The 20,130-nt window shown below is 35.8% G+C and overlaps 1 protein-coding gene across 2 annotated transcripts; it reads right to left on the bottom strand.

The window, feature by feature from the left end:
• Window positions 1-562: 562 nt before the first annotated feature.
• Window positions 563-19,286, bottom strand: LOC540544 (UDP-glucuronosyltransferase 2B17). 2 transcript variants are annotated; one of them, XM_024993589.2, is made up of 7 exons: window positions 19,099-19,286; window positions 18,525-18,794; window positions 17,707-17,855; window positions 5,261-5,392; window positions 3,510-3,597; window positions 1,154-1,373; window positions 563-1,052 (listed from the first exon to the last, which is right to left on the bottom strand). In XM_024993589.2, exons 2-7 carry the CDS (start codon window positions 18,631-18,633, stop codon window positions 773-775), a joined length of 978 nt encoding a protein of 325 aa, XP_024849357.1. In that variant the 5' UTR covers window positions 18,634-18,794; window positions 19,099-19,286; the 3' UTR covers window positions 563-772. The 2 variants fall into 2 exon arrangements, with proteins under 2 accessions (XP_024849357.1, XP_002688378.1); XM_002688332.6 differs by having other exon boundaries at window positions 18,525-19,286.
• Between the last annotated feature and the right edge of the window lie 844 nt (window positions 19,287-20,130).

Raw genomic sequence — 20,130 nt, forward strand, 5'->3', positions numbered from 1 at the left:
TCATATGGTAGCTTTAATTTTAGATTTTTAAGGAAATTTCATAAGATTCTCTACAGTGGTTGTACCAATTTAAATTCCCAATAAGGTGACTAATTTTAAAGATGATGAAAAATAGAGAATTAGGTCATGGAATCAAAAATTTTCAGAAATATCTCAGTTGTATAATATGAAGCAGGTAGCAGTTGCTATATTCCTAATTCCATAAATATTCCACTGTTAAATGAGCTAAAATGGATGAAGGCAAATGACTTGCCATGGCTTTAGGTAAAAAGTGATGCTGAGGCTGGACGGATAGTAAAAACCAAGTGTTACTGGACTCAAACATAAAACGAAGGGGTGCATGTTTTGATACAATTCCAATTATTGAATAGCTTCTATAGCAAGATAAAACTATAAAATTCTGGACCAAAATAGAGTAAAAATTCTAAATATCTACAAAATAATATGGATACTATGAATAGACTTGTTATTGTTCTTGTAGCTATGCACAACCTGTGAAACAGTTAAATTCAAAGATTTCAGTATAACTTTTGAATTAAAATAATAAATTTCAATATATACCTTATAGCTTTATTCTCACTGAAGATTTCACCAGTTTTATTCTTGGCACAACTTATTTCAAATTTGTAAACTGGTATAAAATCACTTGAAAACAATTTTGATCTGACATGCTAAATTGTGAATTGTTGTTTTGTCACAGGGGAAGCTCATCATAACTCTTTTGTGCTGGAATAAACTGGAGGAGTTCCATCTAGGGGCATAACGCCTTTAGCTACTCCCTTTTTTGCTTCTTTCCTGTTTTAGCAAACTTGCGGTAACAAAGGAGAAAGCATTTTGTGGTGACAAATACAACAGTTGCCACACAGGCCAGCAGGAACCCAATCACATCCAGAGAGTGGTACTGGAACCAGGTGAGGTTGTGGGCGGCTGGCCTCAGGTGCTTGGCTCCTTTGTGGCGCATGACAAACTCAATCCAGAAGACTGCTCGGTCCAGGGGCTTTATAGGCTGATTGCGTTGAATGGTGGATAACCACATAGCCTTCTCTTTGTAGCTAAAGGAAAAGCAAAGAAACATCAATTTATAAAATGACCTAGCTTGTGGGGCAATTGTTGTATTTGTTATCACCAAATGTAGTGAAACAAATATACTCACGCAGGATTGTTAATGACTTCCTTCAATGCATTGAGCAGATCTCTTGATGACATTGTTTCCAAGTCCACTCTGACAGCTGCTCCCTTGGCTTTCACTCGGGCAATGTTATCAGGTTGATCAGCAAACAAAGGAAGGCCCACCATAGGGATCCCATGGTAGATGGCCTCATAAATGCCATTGGTACCACCATGAGTTATAAAGGCTTTGGTTTTTGGGTGACCTAGAATTGAGTGGATTTCAGTAAAATTATTAATTAAAAGTCTTAAAAATAAAATGAGAAATGAGCATTATAAAGCAACTGAAATAAGCAGTGTCTTTTAGATAACATATGAAACTGTATTTAAATTGCTTAGAAATCCCTAAGTCTGCTGGAGAGGTAAGTGAAGATTTCATAAGGAGCGATGTTACTTGAACTTCACAAATGAATCCAAGATTGGTAGGTGAAAAACCTGAAAGGGAATTCTGGGTAAAAGAAAACATTTTTGCAACAAAAACAGGGAGGGCATGTCAGAAATATAATCTCTAAAACAATAATGAAGCCATTTAGTCTGATAGGAAGTGTGTCAAGGAAACAAGAAGGGTAAATGGTAGTGGCAGTGGAACCAGAGGAAGGAAAAGCTACAATTTATCTTGAAATGTGTGACCACTTGATGTAAAAGATATGGATGTTTTATGATAGAAAATGGAATGCCACAGGTAATAAAAAGAGGAACTCTTATTTTTAAGTATCATTTAAAACATCCCTAAGGAGCGCTCAAAATTCTCCAAGGCAGGCTTCAGCAATGCGTGAACTGTGAAATTCCAGATTATTAAGCTGGTTTTAGAAAAGGCAGAGGAACCAGAGATCAAATTGCCAACATCTGCTGGATCATCGAAAAAGCAAGAGAATTCCAGAAAAACATCTATTTCTGCTTTATTGACTATGCCATAGCCTTGGACTGTGTGGATCACAATAAACTGTGGAAAATTATGAAAGAGATGGGAATATCAGACCACCTGATATGCCTCTTGAGAAACCTGTATGCAGGTCAGGAAGGAACATTTAAAACTGGATATGGAACAACAGACTGGTTCCAAATAGGAAAAGGAGTACATCAAGGCTGTATATTGTCACCCTGCTTATTTAACTTATATGTAGAGTACATCATGAGAAACACTGGGCTGGATGAAGCACAAGTTGGAATTAAGATTGCCGAGAGAAATACCAAATACCTCATATATGCAGATGACACCACCCTTATGGCAGAAAGTGAAGAAGAATTAAAGAGTCTCTTGATGAAAGTGAAAGAGGAGAGTGAAAAAGATGGCTTAAAGCTCAACATTCAGGAAAGTAAGATCATGACATCTGGTCCCATCACTTCATGGGAAATAGATGGGGAAACAGTGGAAACAGTGTCAGACTTTATTTTGGGGGGCTCCAAAATCACTGCAGATGGTGATTGCAGCCATGAAATTAAAAGACGCTTACTCCGTGGAAGGAAAGTTATGACCAACCTAGGTAGCATGTTAAAAAGCAGAGACATTACTTTGTCAACAAAGGTCTGTCTAGTCAAGGCTATGGTTTTTCCAGTGGTCATGTATGGATGTGAGAGTTGGACTATGAAGAAAGCTGAGTGCTGAAGAACTGATGTTTTTGAACTGTGGTGTTGGAGAAGACTCTTGAGAGTCCCTTGGACTGCAAGGAGATCCAACCAGTCCATTCTGAAGGAGATCAGTCCTGAATATTCGTTGGAAGGGCTGATGTTGAGGCCGAGACTCCCATACTTTGGCTGCCTGATGCAAGGAGCTGACTTATTGGAAAAGATTCTGATGCTGGGAAAGATAGAGGGCAGGAGGAGAAGGGGACCATAGAGGATGAGACGGTTGGATGGCATCACCGACTCAACGGACATGAGTTTGGGTAAACTCCAGGAGTTTGTGATGGACAGAAAGGCCTGGCATGCTGCGGTTCATGGGGTCACAAAGTGTCGGACATGACTGAGTGACTGAACTGAACTGAACGGAAGGAGTGGAAAAGATAGGTGTAAGGAGGGAATTCAGAGACAGAACAGTGCACAGAGTTACTTAAAAGTTCACAGTGAAAAGTAATTATAGCCAAAGTAAACATATCTTGCTTCTGGATGTGAAGGACGTGACCATGTATAACACAATGCTGTTAAATTTTCTCCTTTCTTCTTCCCCACCCGCCCTCTCCCCCCCCCCCCCCCCCCCCGCCTCTGGGCTTGGAAATAACAATGAAGAAATAAAGTTTTCTTACTTAAACTCAAAGGAATGTTGGATGTTTGTTTCCTATTGAAGTAGTATCACTCTGCTTACCTGTTACTCATGTTTTCAATATTTTTCTGCCAAGTCTTACCAAGAAGGTCGTTTTGGGGGATCCACTTATACAGACGGGTATTGGGCCCTAGGGTATCTGGTTTCTTGCCATCATATCTCCATAGAACCTGTTAAGGTAAAGGAAATACCTTATTCCATGAATTAAACCTCAGAGTCATAGTGTTAAAATTTTAAGCAAATAAAATTTAAATGCCTCTGTATAACAGATAAATAAATCTGAACATAAGGCCTTAATTGATAATAACTGCTAATATACTACTTAATAGCAACACCCACAGTTGATGTGCTCATTTTTAGGTTCATTCTGAGATGGAATGCAATCATGTCACATATGATGACATAGACAAATAGGTTTTCAATGACAAATTCAAATATTTAAGAAATTTTTAGATGATCTTATTTCTAGTGCAGAAAGACTATGGCAAATTACTAATAAACCACATATTTTTGTTTTAGTTTGTATTCTAAATCTCATTTTCAAATGTATTTACCAATTTCTTTTTAACTGTTATGGAAGTGCTTACTTATATCCAAATGTTAATACAATTTATTTTATTAGAATTTTACAATTTTTGATTGCAAAGAACAAAATGCACGCAATGTGCAAATTAAGAGAAATGCTCTGCTTATTTATAGTTTATTAATAATAAGTTAATTAGGGCTGTCTAGAAAATATAACTTCATTCATATTACAAATTGTTAAACACTACTTCCAAAAAGAATGACAACTGGAATTTTTTTTTACATAAATCCAGATTATTGGAGAAAGAAATGGCAACTGACTCCAATAATCCCACCTGGAGTATCCCATGGACAGAAGCAAGGTGGGCTACAGTCCATGGGATCATAAGAGTCAGACATGACATTGACTAAACCATCACCACCAGATTATTACCACTATTATCATACTAGGCTTGGAAATGTTTTACCTTTAGAAAAAAAGAGTCGGTTGGTAATTTGTAAGGGACAACAAGGCTGTTGAAAAAGTTTCAAAACTGTGTCACTAAAGTTATTCAACTGACCCTGAATGCTTCAACAATGAAGCAGAAAGCACCAACAGCATTGATTAATATGGTCTCTAGGTATCGTAGCAAAGTAAGGACCAGTTTTGTAATTCCAAGCTATTCTCATAATAGATTATAATTTATTAGTGTTTAACTTTTATTTGCTCTGTGAATGTAAAGTAACTTAGTTTTTCAGCAAAAAATTAGCATAAACAATTAAGAGAAGCCAACCTTTCTCTGACTAGCAACCTAGAAAGCAAACTGATTAGATCTGTTCCAAAACTTAGGGAATGTAAAAGGGACCAGGAATTCCTGGCAAGCACAAACTGCAAGAATCACTCCAAACTTTTATCAATATTGCTTAATATTATTGAGAGGCTACATATACCATGAAAATTCAACTCCTAAGAACATCTGTGTGTCATGTCTTCAGGAGTCCTTCAGGAAAATAGGCAAATAACAAGACATAATTTAGTGATTTCTTTTCCTGTCCACACTACCATTACAATACCAAAATTCATACTGCATCTCTTAAATATTTTTCTTTGTGATTACAGTGTTAATCCAAATTTAATGTCAGTTGAAGACATTCTATGTACTGTTCTACCATCTACCATATATATTTTGTCTATATATATATATAATCAGATAATTTGGAGATATCTTAGTAGTTTGTCCTTCTTGCATAATATATCTGTAATCAGGTTTTTTACAGAATTTAATAGTTTCCTTAAGTACTCATCCACTATTAAGTTACTTTACGTACTTTTTGTGGAATCTGGGCAAGAGCTGATGCAATTACATTGACTTTTTCTTCTGTTATGTTACTGATCATTGACCCCAAAGTAAACACCACAATACCATTTTCTCCAGAGCTCTGAACAAACTCTTCCATTTCCTGTGAAAAAGAATTTACTTCATCACAAATGAGCAACAACAGCATAGCAAACAGTATTGAAAGGTTTGCCAAAAAAGAAAAAAAAAAAACAACTAAAGAGACAAAATCAGATATAGTCTAGAAATCATTAGTCACTTTTTTTAATATCATGGTAAAATGAATACAACATAAAATTTTACCATCTTAATCATTCCTATGTGTATGGTTCGGTAATGTTAATTATATTCACATTGTGCACCAATCTCCAGAACTTTTTCATCTGGCAAAGATGGAAATTTGTACCCATTAAGAAACTCCATTTTCATCTTTCCTTAGTCCCTGGAAACCACTACTCTACTCTATATTTGCACAGATTAGTCTAGATACTTTTTTCAAGTTGAATTGTACAGTCTGTCTTTTCACCTCTGGTTTAATTAACTTAGCATAAGATTCATTCATGTTGTGACATGTGTTCAAATTTTCCTTTAAAGACTAAGTAATACTCCATCTTTTTGTATCTACAAAATTTTATTTATTCTGTTTATGGACATTCAGTTGCTTCAACCTCTTGGCTTTTATGAATATGGTGTGAAAATATCTCATTGGGATCTTCATTTCAATTATTTTCGATATATAACCAGAAGAGGAGTTGTCAAATCATATGTATCGGTGCTAGGCTTCAACAGCACATGAAATGAGAACTCCCAGGTGTACAGGCTGGATTAGAAAAGGCAGAGAAACCAGAGATCAAATTGCCAACATCTGTTGGATCGTAGGAAAAACAAGGGAATTCCAGTGAAACATCTACTTCTGCTTTATTGACCATGCTAAAGCCTTTGACTGTGTGGATGACAACATACTGTGGAAAATTCCTAAAGAGATGGGTATACTGCCTTACCTACATTCTGAGAAACCTGTATGCAGGACAAGAAGCAACAGTTTGAACTGGACATGGAACAACGAACTGGTTCAAAATTGGGAAAAGACTAACTCAAGACTGTATCTAGTCACTCTGCTTATTTAAGTAATAGACAGAGTATACCATGCAAAATGATAGGCTGGATGAAACATAAGCTGGATGTGTCATAAGCTATTGATATTGGGAGAAATATCAACAACCTCAGATATGCAGATGACACCACCTTAGTTACAGAAAGTGAAGAGGAGCTAAAGAGCCTCTTGAGAGTGAAAGAGGAGAGGGAAAACACTGGCTTAAAATGCAACATTCAGAAAACTAAGATCAGGGTATTTGGTCCTATCACTTCATGGCAAAGAGATGAGGAAACAATGGAAACAGTGAGAGACTTTATTTTAGGAGGCTCCAAAATCACTGTGAACAGTTACTGTAGCTATGAAATTAAAAGATGCTTGGAAGGAAAGCTATGACCAACTTAGCATATTCAAAAGCCAAGACATCACTTTGCTAACAAAGGTCCATACACTCAAAATATGGTTTCTCCAGTAGTCATGTATTGATGAGAGAGTTGCATTATCAAGAAGGCTGAGCACCAAAGAACTGATTCTTTAAACTGTGGTGCTGGAAAAGACTGTTGAGAGTTCCCTGGATGGCAAGGAGATCAAACCAGTCAATCCTAAAGGATATCAATCCTGAATATTCATTGGAAGGTCTGATGCTTGGGCCAATACTTTGGCCAGCTGATGTGAAGAGTTAATTCAATGGAAACGACCCTGATGCCGGGAAAGATTGAGGGTGGTGGGAAGGAATGACAGAGGATGAGCTGGTTGGATAACATCATTGACTCAATGAACATGAATTTGAGCAAGCTCCAGGAGATAGTGAAGGACAGGGAAGCCTGGCATGCTGTAGTCCGTGGGGTGGCAAAGAGTCAAACACAATATAGCAACTGAATAGAAAGAGTAACCTGTATTGACAGGTTTAAATTAAGAAGTGTGTATTATTCTTACCACATAGTATATAGTTAGTATATAAAGTGATTTCCTTCCTGCCCTCTTGATTCTGGAACATGCTAACTTCACATCTTTGACTTTGGTCAGTTGTGGTACTCAATATTAAACACCAAAAATTCATTTTAGAAAATTTTGAGGAAACTCCATACTGTTTCTGAAGGTGAAAGTGTTAGTTGCTCAGTCCTGTTTGACTCTTTGTGACCCCATGGACTGTAGCCTACCAGGCTCCTCTGTCCATGGAGTTCTCCAGGCAAGAACACCAGAGTGGTTTGTCATGTACTTCTCCAGGGGATCTTTCCTACCCAAGGATCAAACCTGGGTCTCCCTCATTGCAGGCAGGTCCTTTGCCATCTGAGCTACCATGGAAGCCCCTACTGTTTTTAGTAATACCTGTCTTTTTTAGCAGATGACATCCCTGAAGTCCTTGGGAAGGAAATGGATGAGATGAGATCAATTTCTTCTATTATGTGTATTTCTACAAACGTGTTTGTGTATAAGTGGGAAATGAGATAGAGCCAATACACAGTGGTGACAAGGAGATACTGTGAAACAATATTATAGAGAGACTCTTCATCAGTTATGTTATTAATTACTAATCGATTCTTGGAAATTTACAGTGCAGGGTTCATTTCACCTCTAATTCTTTATTACTATAGATTTACTAAATCATTTATTTATTTCAGACAGATTTTCTGAAGAATTATTTTAAATTTTAGTTTATTCATTATGATTTCATTTTCCTTACTGTGAGCACTAAGAAAAATCCATGATTCAAATTTGTTTATGTCTGTCATTTTCTCATTTTCTTACATGAAACTTTGTCATAATTTCCCCAACTCTGTCTTGCTAAATTACTAATTACTGATATTGAAGAGTCTGGCTTGTAGTTTGAAAGTTCTATGAAACCGTCCTATGACTCTTATATATAACCCAGAGATATGCTTGAATAGCAAAGTCAGACATGATTTAACAATTGAACAACAATAGCAATGCTGGAGCAGTTACATTTTTGAGTTACCATATTACTGGGTTTGTTTATATATGACATCCTTTGTCATGAACTAATATTGTATAATTGATGTCACAGTAGAATGTGCTATGTGTAACCACTGTGAAGGAACCTAACATCATCACCTCAGTCCCCCCAGGAGCACAGTGGGAGAAATACCCTTTGGCCTTCTGCAGTAGATGTCTGGTCACATTTTAAGTTCATTTCAAACTAAATAAAGCTCCTCAGAAGTTCAGTTCAGTCACTCAGTATTGTCTGACTCTGTGACCCCATGGACTGCAGCATGCCAGCTCCTAGTGAATCCGTATTTTCCTGCAACTGTTTCTGAATTATTTTGTCTTGTGATTCTTGACTCCACTTCATTTTTTAAAATTGTTGCATTTTATTCTACTATTAACAGAGGAATTCCACATTTCTCAATATACTCTACTACAAAAAATATAAATGAGCAAAATTTTCCTGGATATCTGATGTAATCCATGCACTCACCTTTTCTTATTTCTTTCTTCTGTTCTAAATTCACTATTCTTTTCTCTCTTGAGATAATGACTGAACTCCTCTATCATAGAATATATACTTTCTGATCTTAATTTTTGGCATAAATTTTTTTCAAAACTATTTTTAACAGAAAAAAGAAACAAAAAAAAAAAGTTCAGACTTTAATACTGCAGACTACATATTGTTTAGCACATTTTTCAGAATTTAATTTGACCCTAATGATATCAGTCACAGTGATAAGGTCACTAAATTTTCCTATGTCTCACATAGTGCATCCAGGTAATGTATGCATTCTAGTGACCTATAGCAGGATTTAAAGTTACTTGTCTTCAGTGTTTCCTCTCAATGACTTGCTACCCAATGGTGCTTCATCTATACTCTGAAAAATGCATCTGTTTGTTATTATTATAATATATTCTCTTTTCACAAATTAATTACTGATATGTACTGGCTAGTCTCATTCCCTGATAATTTTTTATGAAAATAATACAGTCTTATTGCAAAAAAAAAAAAAGCAAAAGCATAGAAAATTAAAATAAGAATAGATTTACTAAACTCTCTATCCAGGAATTCCTTAGTTTCAAATTCACATGTTTTTATAAGAAATTGAAATATATCTTATACAGAAAATATTATATAATTTCAGAACTATAACTTAATTTGATACTTTATATTTTATAATGTGATTGCCATTTTATTATTTATTGAAACTCTATTATGTCTAGTAATTATCATTACTTTTTGTGGTGAGTATTATTAAGATATATTCCCTTGGAAAATATGATTATAATATTATACTGTTGTGTATATTCACTGTTCTGTAGTTTATATCTCTAGGACTTATTTATTACAAGATGCAAACTTGTACCCTTAAATATCTCTCCTATTCTCTTGTCCTTTAGTCCTTGGTAATCTTTATATTACTTCTGTTTTTACAAGTTTGGCATTTTTAGATTCTGGGTCCAAGTGATATCATACATTGTTTTTTCTGTTTTTTCAAAAGGATAAATAAAACTGACAACATCTGACTGTATTTACCAAGGAAAAAGGATTCAAAACATGAAAATGAAATAGGAGACATTACAACTGATATGACAAAAATTTGTAGGCTCATAACAAACAACTATGATGAATTACATGATAACAAACTACACATTGGAAAAGAATAGACAGCTTCGTAGAAACACACAATCTAAATAACCAAGACTGAATCAGGAAGAAATAGAAAATCTGAACTGTCATAATGAGTAAAGATATTGAATCAGAAATCAAAAATCTCCTAGCACACAAAACTCAGAACCAGACGCGTTCACTGATAAATCATATGACTATTGAAAGAAAATTAATGTTAGTCCTTCAGAAAAATCTTCCACAAAATTAAGGGGTTGGAGGGAACGTTTTCAAACTCATTCTACAAGGTGAGCATTACCTTGATACTAAATAGATAAGCACATTACAAGAAAAAAGCTACAGGCGAATATCCAGACTGAATGTATATGCAAAGATTATCACTAAAATATCAGCAAACTGAATTTAAGAATATATTTAAAAGATTATATACCATCAGCAATGGAATATTTCTCTGGGAAGTAATATGGTCCAATATACCCCCAAAATATTTGTAATACATTGCAATAATAGAATGAAATATAAAATAACTTGGTCATTTTAACAGATGTACAAAAAAAAAAAAAAAAGCATTTGAAAAGATTCAGCATTCTTTCATGATAGAAACCCTCATTTTTTAGGTATAGAGGGAACATACCTCAATGCCCAAAGCTAACATCAGAGAAGGCAATGACAACCCACTCCAGTTCTTTTGCCTGGAAAATGCCATGGACAGAGCGGCCTGGTGGGCTGCGGTCCATGGGGTCGCTAGGAGTCAGACACGACTGAGCGACTTCACTTTATTTTTTCACTTTCATGCATTGGAGAGGGAAATGGCAACCCACTCCAGTGTTCTTGCCTGGAGAATCCCAGGGACAGGGGAGCCTGGTGGGCTACCGTCTATGGAGTCGCAGAGAGTTGGACACGACTGAAGCAACTTAGCAGCAGCAGCAAAGCTAACATTATCCTCAACAGTGAAAACTTGAAAGCTTTTTGTGCAAGACCAGGAACAAGAAAAGGATGCCACTCTTACATTGATTCAACACTGTACTAGAAATCCTAGTTAGAATAACTAGGCAACACAAAGAATAAAAGGCTTCTTAATCAGAAAGGAGGGCTTCTCAGTGGTAAAGAATCTTCCTGCCAATGCAGTAGATGTAGGAAACGCAGGTTCAATCCCTGGGTCAGGAAGATTCCCTGGAAGTGGAAATGGCAATGCATACCAGTACTGTAGCCTGGAAAATTCCATGAACAGAGGAGGCTGGTTGAAGTGGGTAGCCTATAGTTCAGAGGGTTGCAAAGTCAGACACAACTGTGTACTTGAGCACACGTGCATGCACAACAGAAAGAAAGAAGTAAAATTGTCAGTTTTTTTTGCAGATGGCATAGATTTTAGCACAGAAAAAATAGATTTAACCACAAAACTGAGCTAACCAGCTATTCAGTAAAGTTGCATGATATAAAATCAATATAGAGAAATCAGTTACATTTGTATGTACTATGAATGGAAAAGCTACCCCATTTACAATAGGACCAAAAATAAGAAAATAACTAGAAATGTAACCAGTAAAGTGAAAGATCTTTACAGTGGTAACTCCAAGACTTTGTTGAAAGAAATAGAAGAAAACATAAATAAATGGAAAGATATCCTATGTTCATGGATCAGGATATTTATATTGTTAAAATATCCATGCTACCCAAAGCCAAAGGCATCACACCTCCAAATTTCAAATTATAGTACAAAATTGAAGTTGCTCAGTCGTGTCTGACTGTTGTGACCACATGGACTATAGCCTGCCAGGTTCTTGCATCCATGGGATTTTCCAGGAAAGAATACTGGAGTGGCTTGCCATTTCCTTCTCCAGAGGATCTTCCCAACCCAGGGATCGAACCCGGGTCTCTAGCATTGAAGGCAGATTCTTCACCAGCTGAGCCACACGGGAAGCCCATCTACTTTGCTATGGTACAAAGGGATAGCATTTAAAGCAATATGGTACTGGCCTATAAATGCACACATACCAATGAAGCATAATACAGGGTCTAGAAAAAATCCCTGCATATATACTGAACTAAAATTCAACAAAGGAGCCAAGATACCCAATAGGGAAAAAATAATCACTTCTTTTACTTTTGAAAAACCTGAGTAAACGTAGGCAAAAAAATGAAATGAGACCCCTATCTCACACCCTCAAAATATTACTTCAGATTTATCAAAGACTTAAGCATAACACCAGATACCATAATACTTTTAAAGAAAATGTAGAGATGATCTTCCTTAACAGTAGTCTTGAAAGTGATTGTTTTTGGATATGACATTAAAAAAAAATCAACAAGTGGGACTACATCAAACTTAAAAGCTTCTGCACAACAAAAGAAACAATCAACAAAATGAAAACACAAACTACAGAATGGGAGAAAAATTTCACAATTACACACTGAGTGAGGAACTAAGGTCCAAAATATATATAGCACTCACAAAACTCAGTAGCAACAAAAACATCAATTAAAGAATAGGCAGATAAACAAAACAGACATTTTTCAAAAGGACATCCAAATAGGTAGTTATCAATATCACTAATTATCAGAGAAATGCAAATCAAAGTTAGAAAGTCTACACCAAGAAGAGAAAAATGTTAATGAGAATGTGAAGAAAAGTGAATGCTTTTACACTGGCAATGGGAATGTAAATTGGTTCCACCTTTACCAAAAACAAAATGAAATTTCCTCAAAAAATTAAAAATAGATCTACTGTATGATCCAGCAGTTCTACTTCTGTGTATATAACCAACGGAAATAAAAACAGGGTAGATGAAATACATGCACTCCCATGTTTAGTGCAACAATATTCACAATAATCAAGGGAACAACTTAAGTGCCCATCAATGGATGAATCAATAAAAATGATGTGATAAATATATACACAAACATGAACACACACACTCAGAATATAATATTAACACCAGTGAGAAAGAAGGAAATCCTGCCATTTTTAACAACGTGAATAAACATAGAGGACATTATGCTAAAATTTGTGTTTTCATTCTAATCTTTATTCTACTATCATTAAATGTGCATTTGATACATATATTTTGAAAATTGTAATTCCAGCTTATATTATGTTTTATCCTAGAAGAAAACTGATCTTATTATATTTATTTTTTCCAACTAAACCTCATAGCTGACAGTGTAATTAAGCATTCTTTGATGAAATCATTGTAATGTTATGATGTAAGCATTTATAAATTATTTAACCATTGCTTTATTTCTAGTGCTGACATTTTTGAATTATTGCCCAGAATATTGTTAGGACATCTTGATTATTTTCTCTGTATAGTTTCATATAAGTATATTATGAACCCAAAATCTATAAGCATTTTTACGACTCGATGCATTTTGTCAAATATTCTAATTCTTTAAAAAGGGCAGAAATTTTCTAGAATCCAATAATTACTGGAAAAGTTAGTAGTGTGAATAAACAGTTTCCTTATGCGATTAAGTCCTTACAGTCATTAGTTGGAATTAAATATTGTTTCTTCAGCTTGATAATAATATAGCAAATATTGCTAATTTATCATGATTATACTACTATTCATGTTTCCCTTCATTCTTCTTTCTCCTCTCCTAACCTCCCCTCTTACTAACATTATCACTTTCCTGAAATGAAAAAGTGGAAATTTAAAAAATAGGGTTAGATAGTACAGAACTTTCACTATCTTATCTCAGCCTTTGGACTCTGGGAAGGTTACTATAGGTAATCCAAACAGTTTGCAATTAAAACAGATATTACATGCTGCTATATCTAAAATGGATAACCAGCAAGGATCTAAATGATAACATAGGAAACTCTGCTCAATATTAAGTGGCAGCCTAGATGGGAAGGGAGTTTTTGGGAAAATGGAGACATGTATGTGCATGGCTGAGTCCCTTTCCAATAAAGTTGGAATCAGTTTAAAAAACAGAGAGAAAAAAAACAACAGATATTGAATTTTACCCTTGTAAAAGATATCAATTTCACTTTGCCACCAATAAAGACTAGACAAAAATGGTCTATTAAGGGTTCACAGGACCTCCCTGGTGGCCCAGTGTCTAAGAATCCTCCTGGCAGTGCAGGGAATGTGTGTTTGATCCCTGGTTTGGGACGATCTCACATGCCTCAGGGCATCCCCAGGGGCAACTAAGCACGAGCACCACAACTACTGACCCTGCAAGTCTAGAGCCTGCAGGCCACCTCGCTGCAACTAGAGAAAGTCGGTGCAGCAACGAAGACCCGGTATGAATAACATTTGATTAATTTTTAAAAAGAGACCACAAAACAGTTGGCTAAAGATTACTTGCTTTCTATTTATGTCTTAAGTCAATTTAAAACAGACTAGATTCTTGCTTTCTTTCATAAGGATTATTACCCTATAAATAGAATTCCTTATATTTTGAAACTACAGATGGTTTTAGATTCAATTGGTAGAAATTGTGGGCCCCCCTTTTTAAAAAAAAAAAAAAAGAAATCTGTGCATTATTTATGGTTCTTATATATGCAGGGTAAATTTTCTCTGGGTACATTCTGTTAAGCATCTATGATGTTGAGACCTGCATTCCTTAAGGGAACTTTTACTGAGGTTTTCTAAAGGGTTCTGGATAAAACTCATGAGAGTCCCTTGGACTGCAAGGAGTCAATTCCAGTTAATCCTGAAGTCAATCAACCCTGAATATTCTTTGGAAGGACTGATGCTGAAACTGAAACTCCAGTACTTTGGCTACCTGATGTGGAGAGCCAACTCATTAGAAAAGACCCTGATTCTGGGAAAGATTGAGGGCATGAAGAGAAGAGGACGACAGAGGATGAGATGATTGGATGGCATCACCTACTCAACGACATGAGTTTGAGGAAACCGCCAAGAGATGGTAAAGGACAGGGAAGCTTGGTGTGCTGCAGTCCGTGGGGTTGCAAAGAGTCAGACATGAATGAGCAATTGAACAATAAGAGGATTAGTGTAGGCAGAAAACATCTGTTCTATTATGATAGATGGAGTTATCTCTTATGCTGTAAGATGTAAACCACTGGGATTTCAAACAAAGAATGGTTTAAATGCTGATGTGAAAGCAAGTAAGGGTTGGATTTAGCTGCAAATTACTAAGGCAACATTTATATTGGTGAAGAAGATTTTTCATTTTATCTAGAGCACTGGTAAGGAGCCTCAATACTTACCAAAAAATTTTTACATCTTGCTCATCTGATTGCCAAAACCTTTAAATTCTTAATATTAAAAAAAGTTTAAATGTCAATTAAACTTTATTTAAAGTAAATTTTGTTGAATTTATTGAATTATATTTATTACCTTTTAATTAAGTTAACTTTTAAAATTTGCTTTTAAAAGATTCCATGGGATATCTATTCTCTGACAGTTTGCTGAATAATATAATCTTGATGATTAGGACTATCATTGCAATTTCAATTAGAAATTAGATCTATGTGGCTGGCACACATTGGATTATTGACAGTATGTTATAGTAACAAAATAAAAATAATAAAAATAATATTTCTTCTGGATCACTGAGTATGGGCCAATGACATTTTAGATATTTCACATGTATTAACACATTTTTTCCCTCAAGGACAATATGAGGTTGGTGTTATTATTATAAATTAGTGTGGTTATATCTCTATGAACATTTTTGTCTAGTTTTCCATCACTGCCTATATCTTGCAACAATCTACTAAATGGTGTCCCTTTCCACTCTTGCCCCTTTACAATCCAACCCTGTGACTATATCCTGTGATTGTTTTTTTTAATGTGATCATCTCTCCCTTTTCTTCACCCTTTTAATTTTCTCCCTTATGTCCTACTAGATGTGCCAAACTTCTTATAATTATGTGTCTGGAACCTAACTCTCCAGCATTTTCTGCCTCTTTACTCAGCCTCTTCCTGTTTAGACAGAACTTGGACTTCTTGGGAACTGACACTCCTATGCTTTTCTTTTGTATCTTCCTCTACCTTCAGTTCAGTTCAGTTAAGTAGAGTTCAGTCACTCAGTCATGCCCAACTCTTTGTGACCCAATGGATTTCCTACTTTAGCATTCCAGTCCCCTATAATGAAAAGGATATCTTTTTTGAATGTTAGTTCTAGAAGGTCTTGTAGGTCTTCATAGAACTGTTCAACTTCAGCTTCTTCAGCCTTACTGGTTGGGGCATAGACTTGGATTACTGTGATATTGAATGGTTGGAATATCAGAGATTGAACAGAGATAAATCAGAGGTTGATGGAAATAAACAGAGATCATTCTTGGAAATGAACAGAGATCATTCTGTCATTAATGAGATTGTATCCAAGTATTGCATTTCGGACTCTTTTGTTGACTATGATGACTACTCCATTTCTTCTAAGGGATTCTTGCCTAAATAAGTAGATATAATGGTCATCTGAGTTAAATTCACCCATTCCCATCCATTTTAGTTTGCTGATTCCTAAAATGTTGATATTCCTTACCTTCGATTATTCTTGAGCATCCTTTAGATTTAACCTTAATTATCAATGTCTCCAAGATATTTACAGGAGAAATATTAATAACCTCAGATATGCAGATGACACCACCCTTATGGCAGAAAGTGAAGAAGAACTGAAGAGCCTCTTGAAGGTGAAAGAGGAGAGTGAGAAAGTTGGCTTAAAGCTCAACATTCAGAAAACTTAGATAATGGCATCTGGTCCCATCACTTCATGGCAAACAGGGAAACAGTGGCTGACTTTATTTTTCTGGGTGCCAAAATCACTGAAGATGGTGATTGCAGCCATGAAATTAAAAGACTCTTACTCCTTGGGCAGAAGGTTATGACCAACCTCGACAGTATATTAAAAAGCAGAGATATTACTTCTCCAACAAAGGTCCATCTAGTCAAGGCTATGGTTTTTCCAGTAGTCATGTATGGATGTGAGAGTTGGACTATAAAGAAAGCTGAGCACCAAAGAATTGATGCTTTTGAACTGTGGTTTTGGAGAAGACTCTTGAGAGTCCCTTGGACTTCAAGGAGATCCAACCAGTCCATTCTAAAGGAGATCAGTCCTGGGTTTTCATTGGAAGGAATGATGTTGAAGCTGAAACTCCAATACTTTGGCCACCTGATGCAAAGAGCTGACTCATTGGAAAAGACCCTGATGCTGGGAAAGATTGAGAGCAGGAGGAGAAAGGGATGATAGAGGATAAGATGGTTGGATGGCATCATCAACTCAATGGACATGGATTTGGGTGGACTCCGGGAGTTGGTGATTGAAAGGGAGGCCTGGTGCACTGCGGTTCATGGGGTCGCAAAGAGTTGGACACGACTGAGCGACTGAATTGACTGACAAGATATTTTCTATGATTCCTGCTGGATGTTTCTTTGGTATTTTCATCTTTCCTTGTAGTAACACATTTTATTATTTGCTCTCATTCTGTCTTTCTAGGTAGAGTGTCAGGTGGCAGAAACTGTGCCCACACCATTCCTCTGGATTTTAGCACTATACTTGTCCCTTTTTATTTAATTCTTTAATGACTATTTGATTCTCTATTATGTACTGAATTATCAAGGCTTTAATTTAACTGACATAGTCTCAAAGTCTCCCAGGTATCCCACTTTATTTTGCAATGATAATGAAATTCAAGTACTTGTGTTGGTATGGAAATATATCAGTTTCTAACTGAAAGGTCACTTTATCCAGCTTCCCATATATGATTCACTGTAATCAAAATTCTAGAATTTTGTAAGATTATTCTTATTGAAAATGCAAAGTTAACAAAGCACAACAAAGAAGAGTAGGTGACCTGAGGCAGGGGTTTGGCAGGTTTGCAGTGGAGGCCTCCAACAAATTCAAAATTTGGCAGCACTGGGCGAGGAAATTCAAAATCCCAGTAGGTTCGAATGAGCCACATATCAGCTTTTCCAACTGTCTCTAATAATGTAGTGGGTCTTCCTTAAATGAAAAGCAAAAACAAAATAACAGCAAATATTAGATCAAATGAAAATATTACCATGTTAAGTAATATGGGGATAGGAATTTGGAATAATATAGAGAAAGATATTTGAAAGTGTATGTTCTTTGATAAAGCAAATATATATATGTGTGTGTGTGTACATATAATATGATATGATATAATGAAATATGATCTGGAAATGTATGCATACATTGAATAATATAATATATATTATGGAAAATGAGCTACACAAGTAAAAACAATTTCTAAATGCTATCTAGATACTTGCACTACAAATGTGTTTGTAATCCCTTAATTTACTTGTCTTCATTTATCAAGATATTTTATGAGGTTTCCAGTGACGTTTTTAAGTTGAAAGATGAAGTTTCATGAGTTACGTATATAATTGTTTGGAGATATCCTAAGTGCTTCAATTTGTGGTTTACAATTTCCTGGAGTGTCCTGTACTAGTAAGGGGCCACAAGGTTCTACGTTACCCTATGATTTAAGTGTTTCCATAATATTTATGGGATTGATGGGTCATTTTGTATTTTCATTCCCTCATTTCCTTGTAAGAGACAAATCCTGTGGCTTTATGTTTATGTGGTCACCTTCGAAGGCACTTGGAAAATTAGGACTTCATGCTACCAACCAAAAAGATGACTTACCCAGTACTTCACTGTAAAACTCGTTCCATGTCTTCTCATCAAATATTTGGAACCAGAAGTCAAAATAAAGTACATATATCATATTTTTGACCCTTTCCATGAATGTCATGTGATCACTTAATGCTGAAAATATAACAGGCACATAGGATGGTGGGAATGAAAGTTTTCCACTATATTTTTCAAACAAATAGCCAGGCGAAAAACGGAGACTGTACACTAAAGGTATTCTAAGTACCTCAGTCAGCAGCTCACCACAGGGTCCAGCGGCATCTGCAAGAAGGACATCAAACCTTGATTCCTGTAGTTTTGTCATAAGTTTCTTTTTTGAAACAACTTCTTTACACATTTTCATAAGCATTCCAGAAAATTCAAAAATTAAGCTTTTCAATTCTCCCAATGATGAAACATTTGTCCAAAATGAATTTTTTGCCATATAAGTCCATTTTTCAATCAAATTCTTGATAGCATTCTCAAAATCATCTTTAGTTAAAGATACAGGGAAAATCTCAAACTTAAAAGCAGATGGTTTGTTGGCATCAGTAATAGTGGAAGCTGAAGATATTAGAACAGTCACCTCATGACCCCTCATGACTAGTTCATCCAGAACTGCCTTCATATTCATCCAATGACTAAATTCCACTGGCCACACCAGCACCTTTCCACAAGTCCCAGAGCTAAAATAGCAAGTCAGCTGTAGTAGCAGCAGAAGTGAGAGCCATTTCATAGACATTTTGCTCACATGCAGTACTTAAAAAGTACTCTGTACTTTTGGTATTGTTCATGCTTATATCCAAGGAGAAATCAATCAGGAAGTTAAAAGTTAACTCCTAAAAAAAAAAAAACAGTTAACTCCTACACTTCAAATAACTAAATTTTATGAGTAGTCAGCACCTATGGAAATTAATTGAAAGGGCAAAGTGTAGAACATTTCATGATAATAAAGTGTTTAATATTGTTTTGTCAGTATTATCACTGATATAAAAGTCAATGATCTTGCACATGCAAGTCAACTATGTTATTAACATGTAAGAGAGAAATGTATAGACTACTGTAATAACAATAGCATGTGAGTGGATCTTATGTCTGCAGTCTCCTTGACATTGAAGTAGATAAGATGACATCCATAAGTTGGAAGGTTAGGAGTTCCAAACACCTGTACCCCCCACAAAAACAATAAACGAACAAGTAGAAACCAATTTAAATCACACTGGGTAAGTTCTGGACTACAACAAAAATGGAGCAGAAACCTTTGCAGAATGCAAAAACTGAGGATGGCCATGTAGCAAAGCCTGGGAAAGCTTTTTAACTAGATCACCATCTCTTCTAGTTCAGAGTAGCTTGCCACCAGCAAGGATTCTCTCAAAGGGATTTCATCCCATGGAGGAAAGGAGAACAGAACTCTGGCAAGTCTCACCATCATAGACATTTGCAGTCTTTGCTACTGAGAACTTACAGTCTTTACCAGCACTGATTCCAGCTGACAGAGCTACCCAGAGTCCTTGCTACTGTGTCCTCCTTGTATTTTGACAAGTCACTGTGGGGATACCTGGTCTTGGGGTCCTGTCACCTCCATACACCCCCATACTTTCCTTGATTGTGACCACAG

Source organism: Bos taurus, chromosome 6 (genome assembly GCF_002263795.3).
Source record: "Bos taurus isolate L1 Dominette 01449 registration number 42190680 breed Hereford chromosome 6, ARS-UCD2.0, whole genome shotgun sequence".
Taxonomy (NCBI): Eukaryota; Metazoa; Chordata; class Mammalia; order Artiodactyla; family Bovidae; genus Bos; species Bos taurus.

What these genes read in the sequence shown, in the direction of transcription:
- LOC540544 (XM_002688332.6), bottom strand. Translation starts at nt 19,254, where the DNA reads ATGTCTATGAAATGGCTCTCACTTCTGCTGCTACTACAGCTGACTTGC. An exon ending in GTTTTACAGTGAAGTACTGG is followed by an intron (nt 17,856 to 18,524) that starts GTAAGTCATCTT and finishes TTTTCATTTAAG; the next exon opens with GAAGACCCACTACATTATTA. An exon ending in CCCCCAAAACGACCTTCTTG is followed by an intron (nt 1,374 to 3,509) that starts GTAAGACTTGGC and finishes ACTCAATTCTAG; the next exon opens with GTCACCCAAAAACCAAAGCC.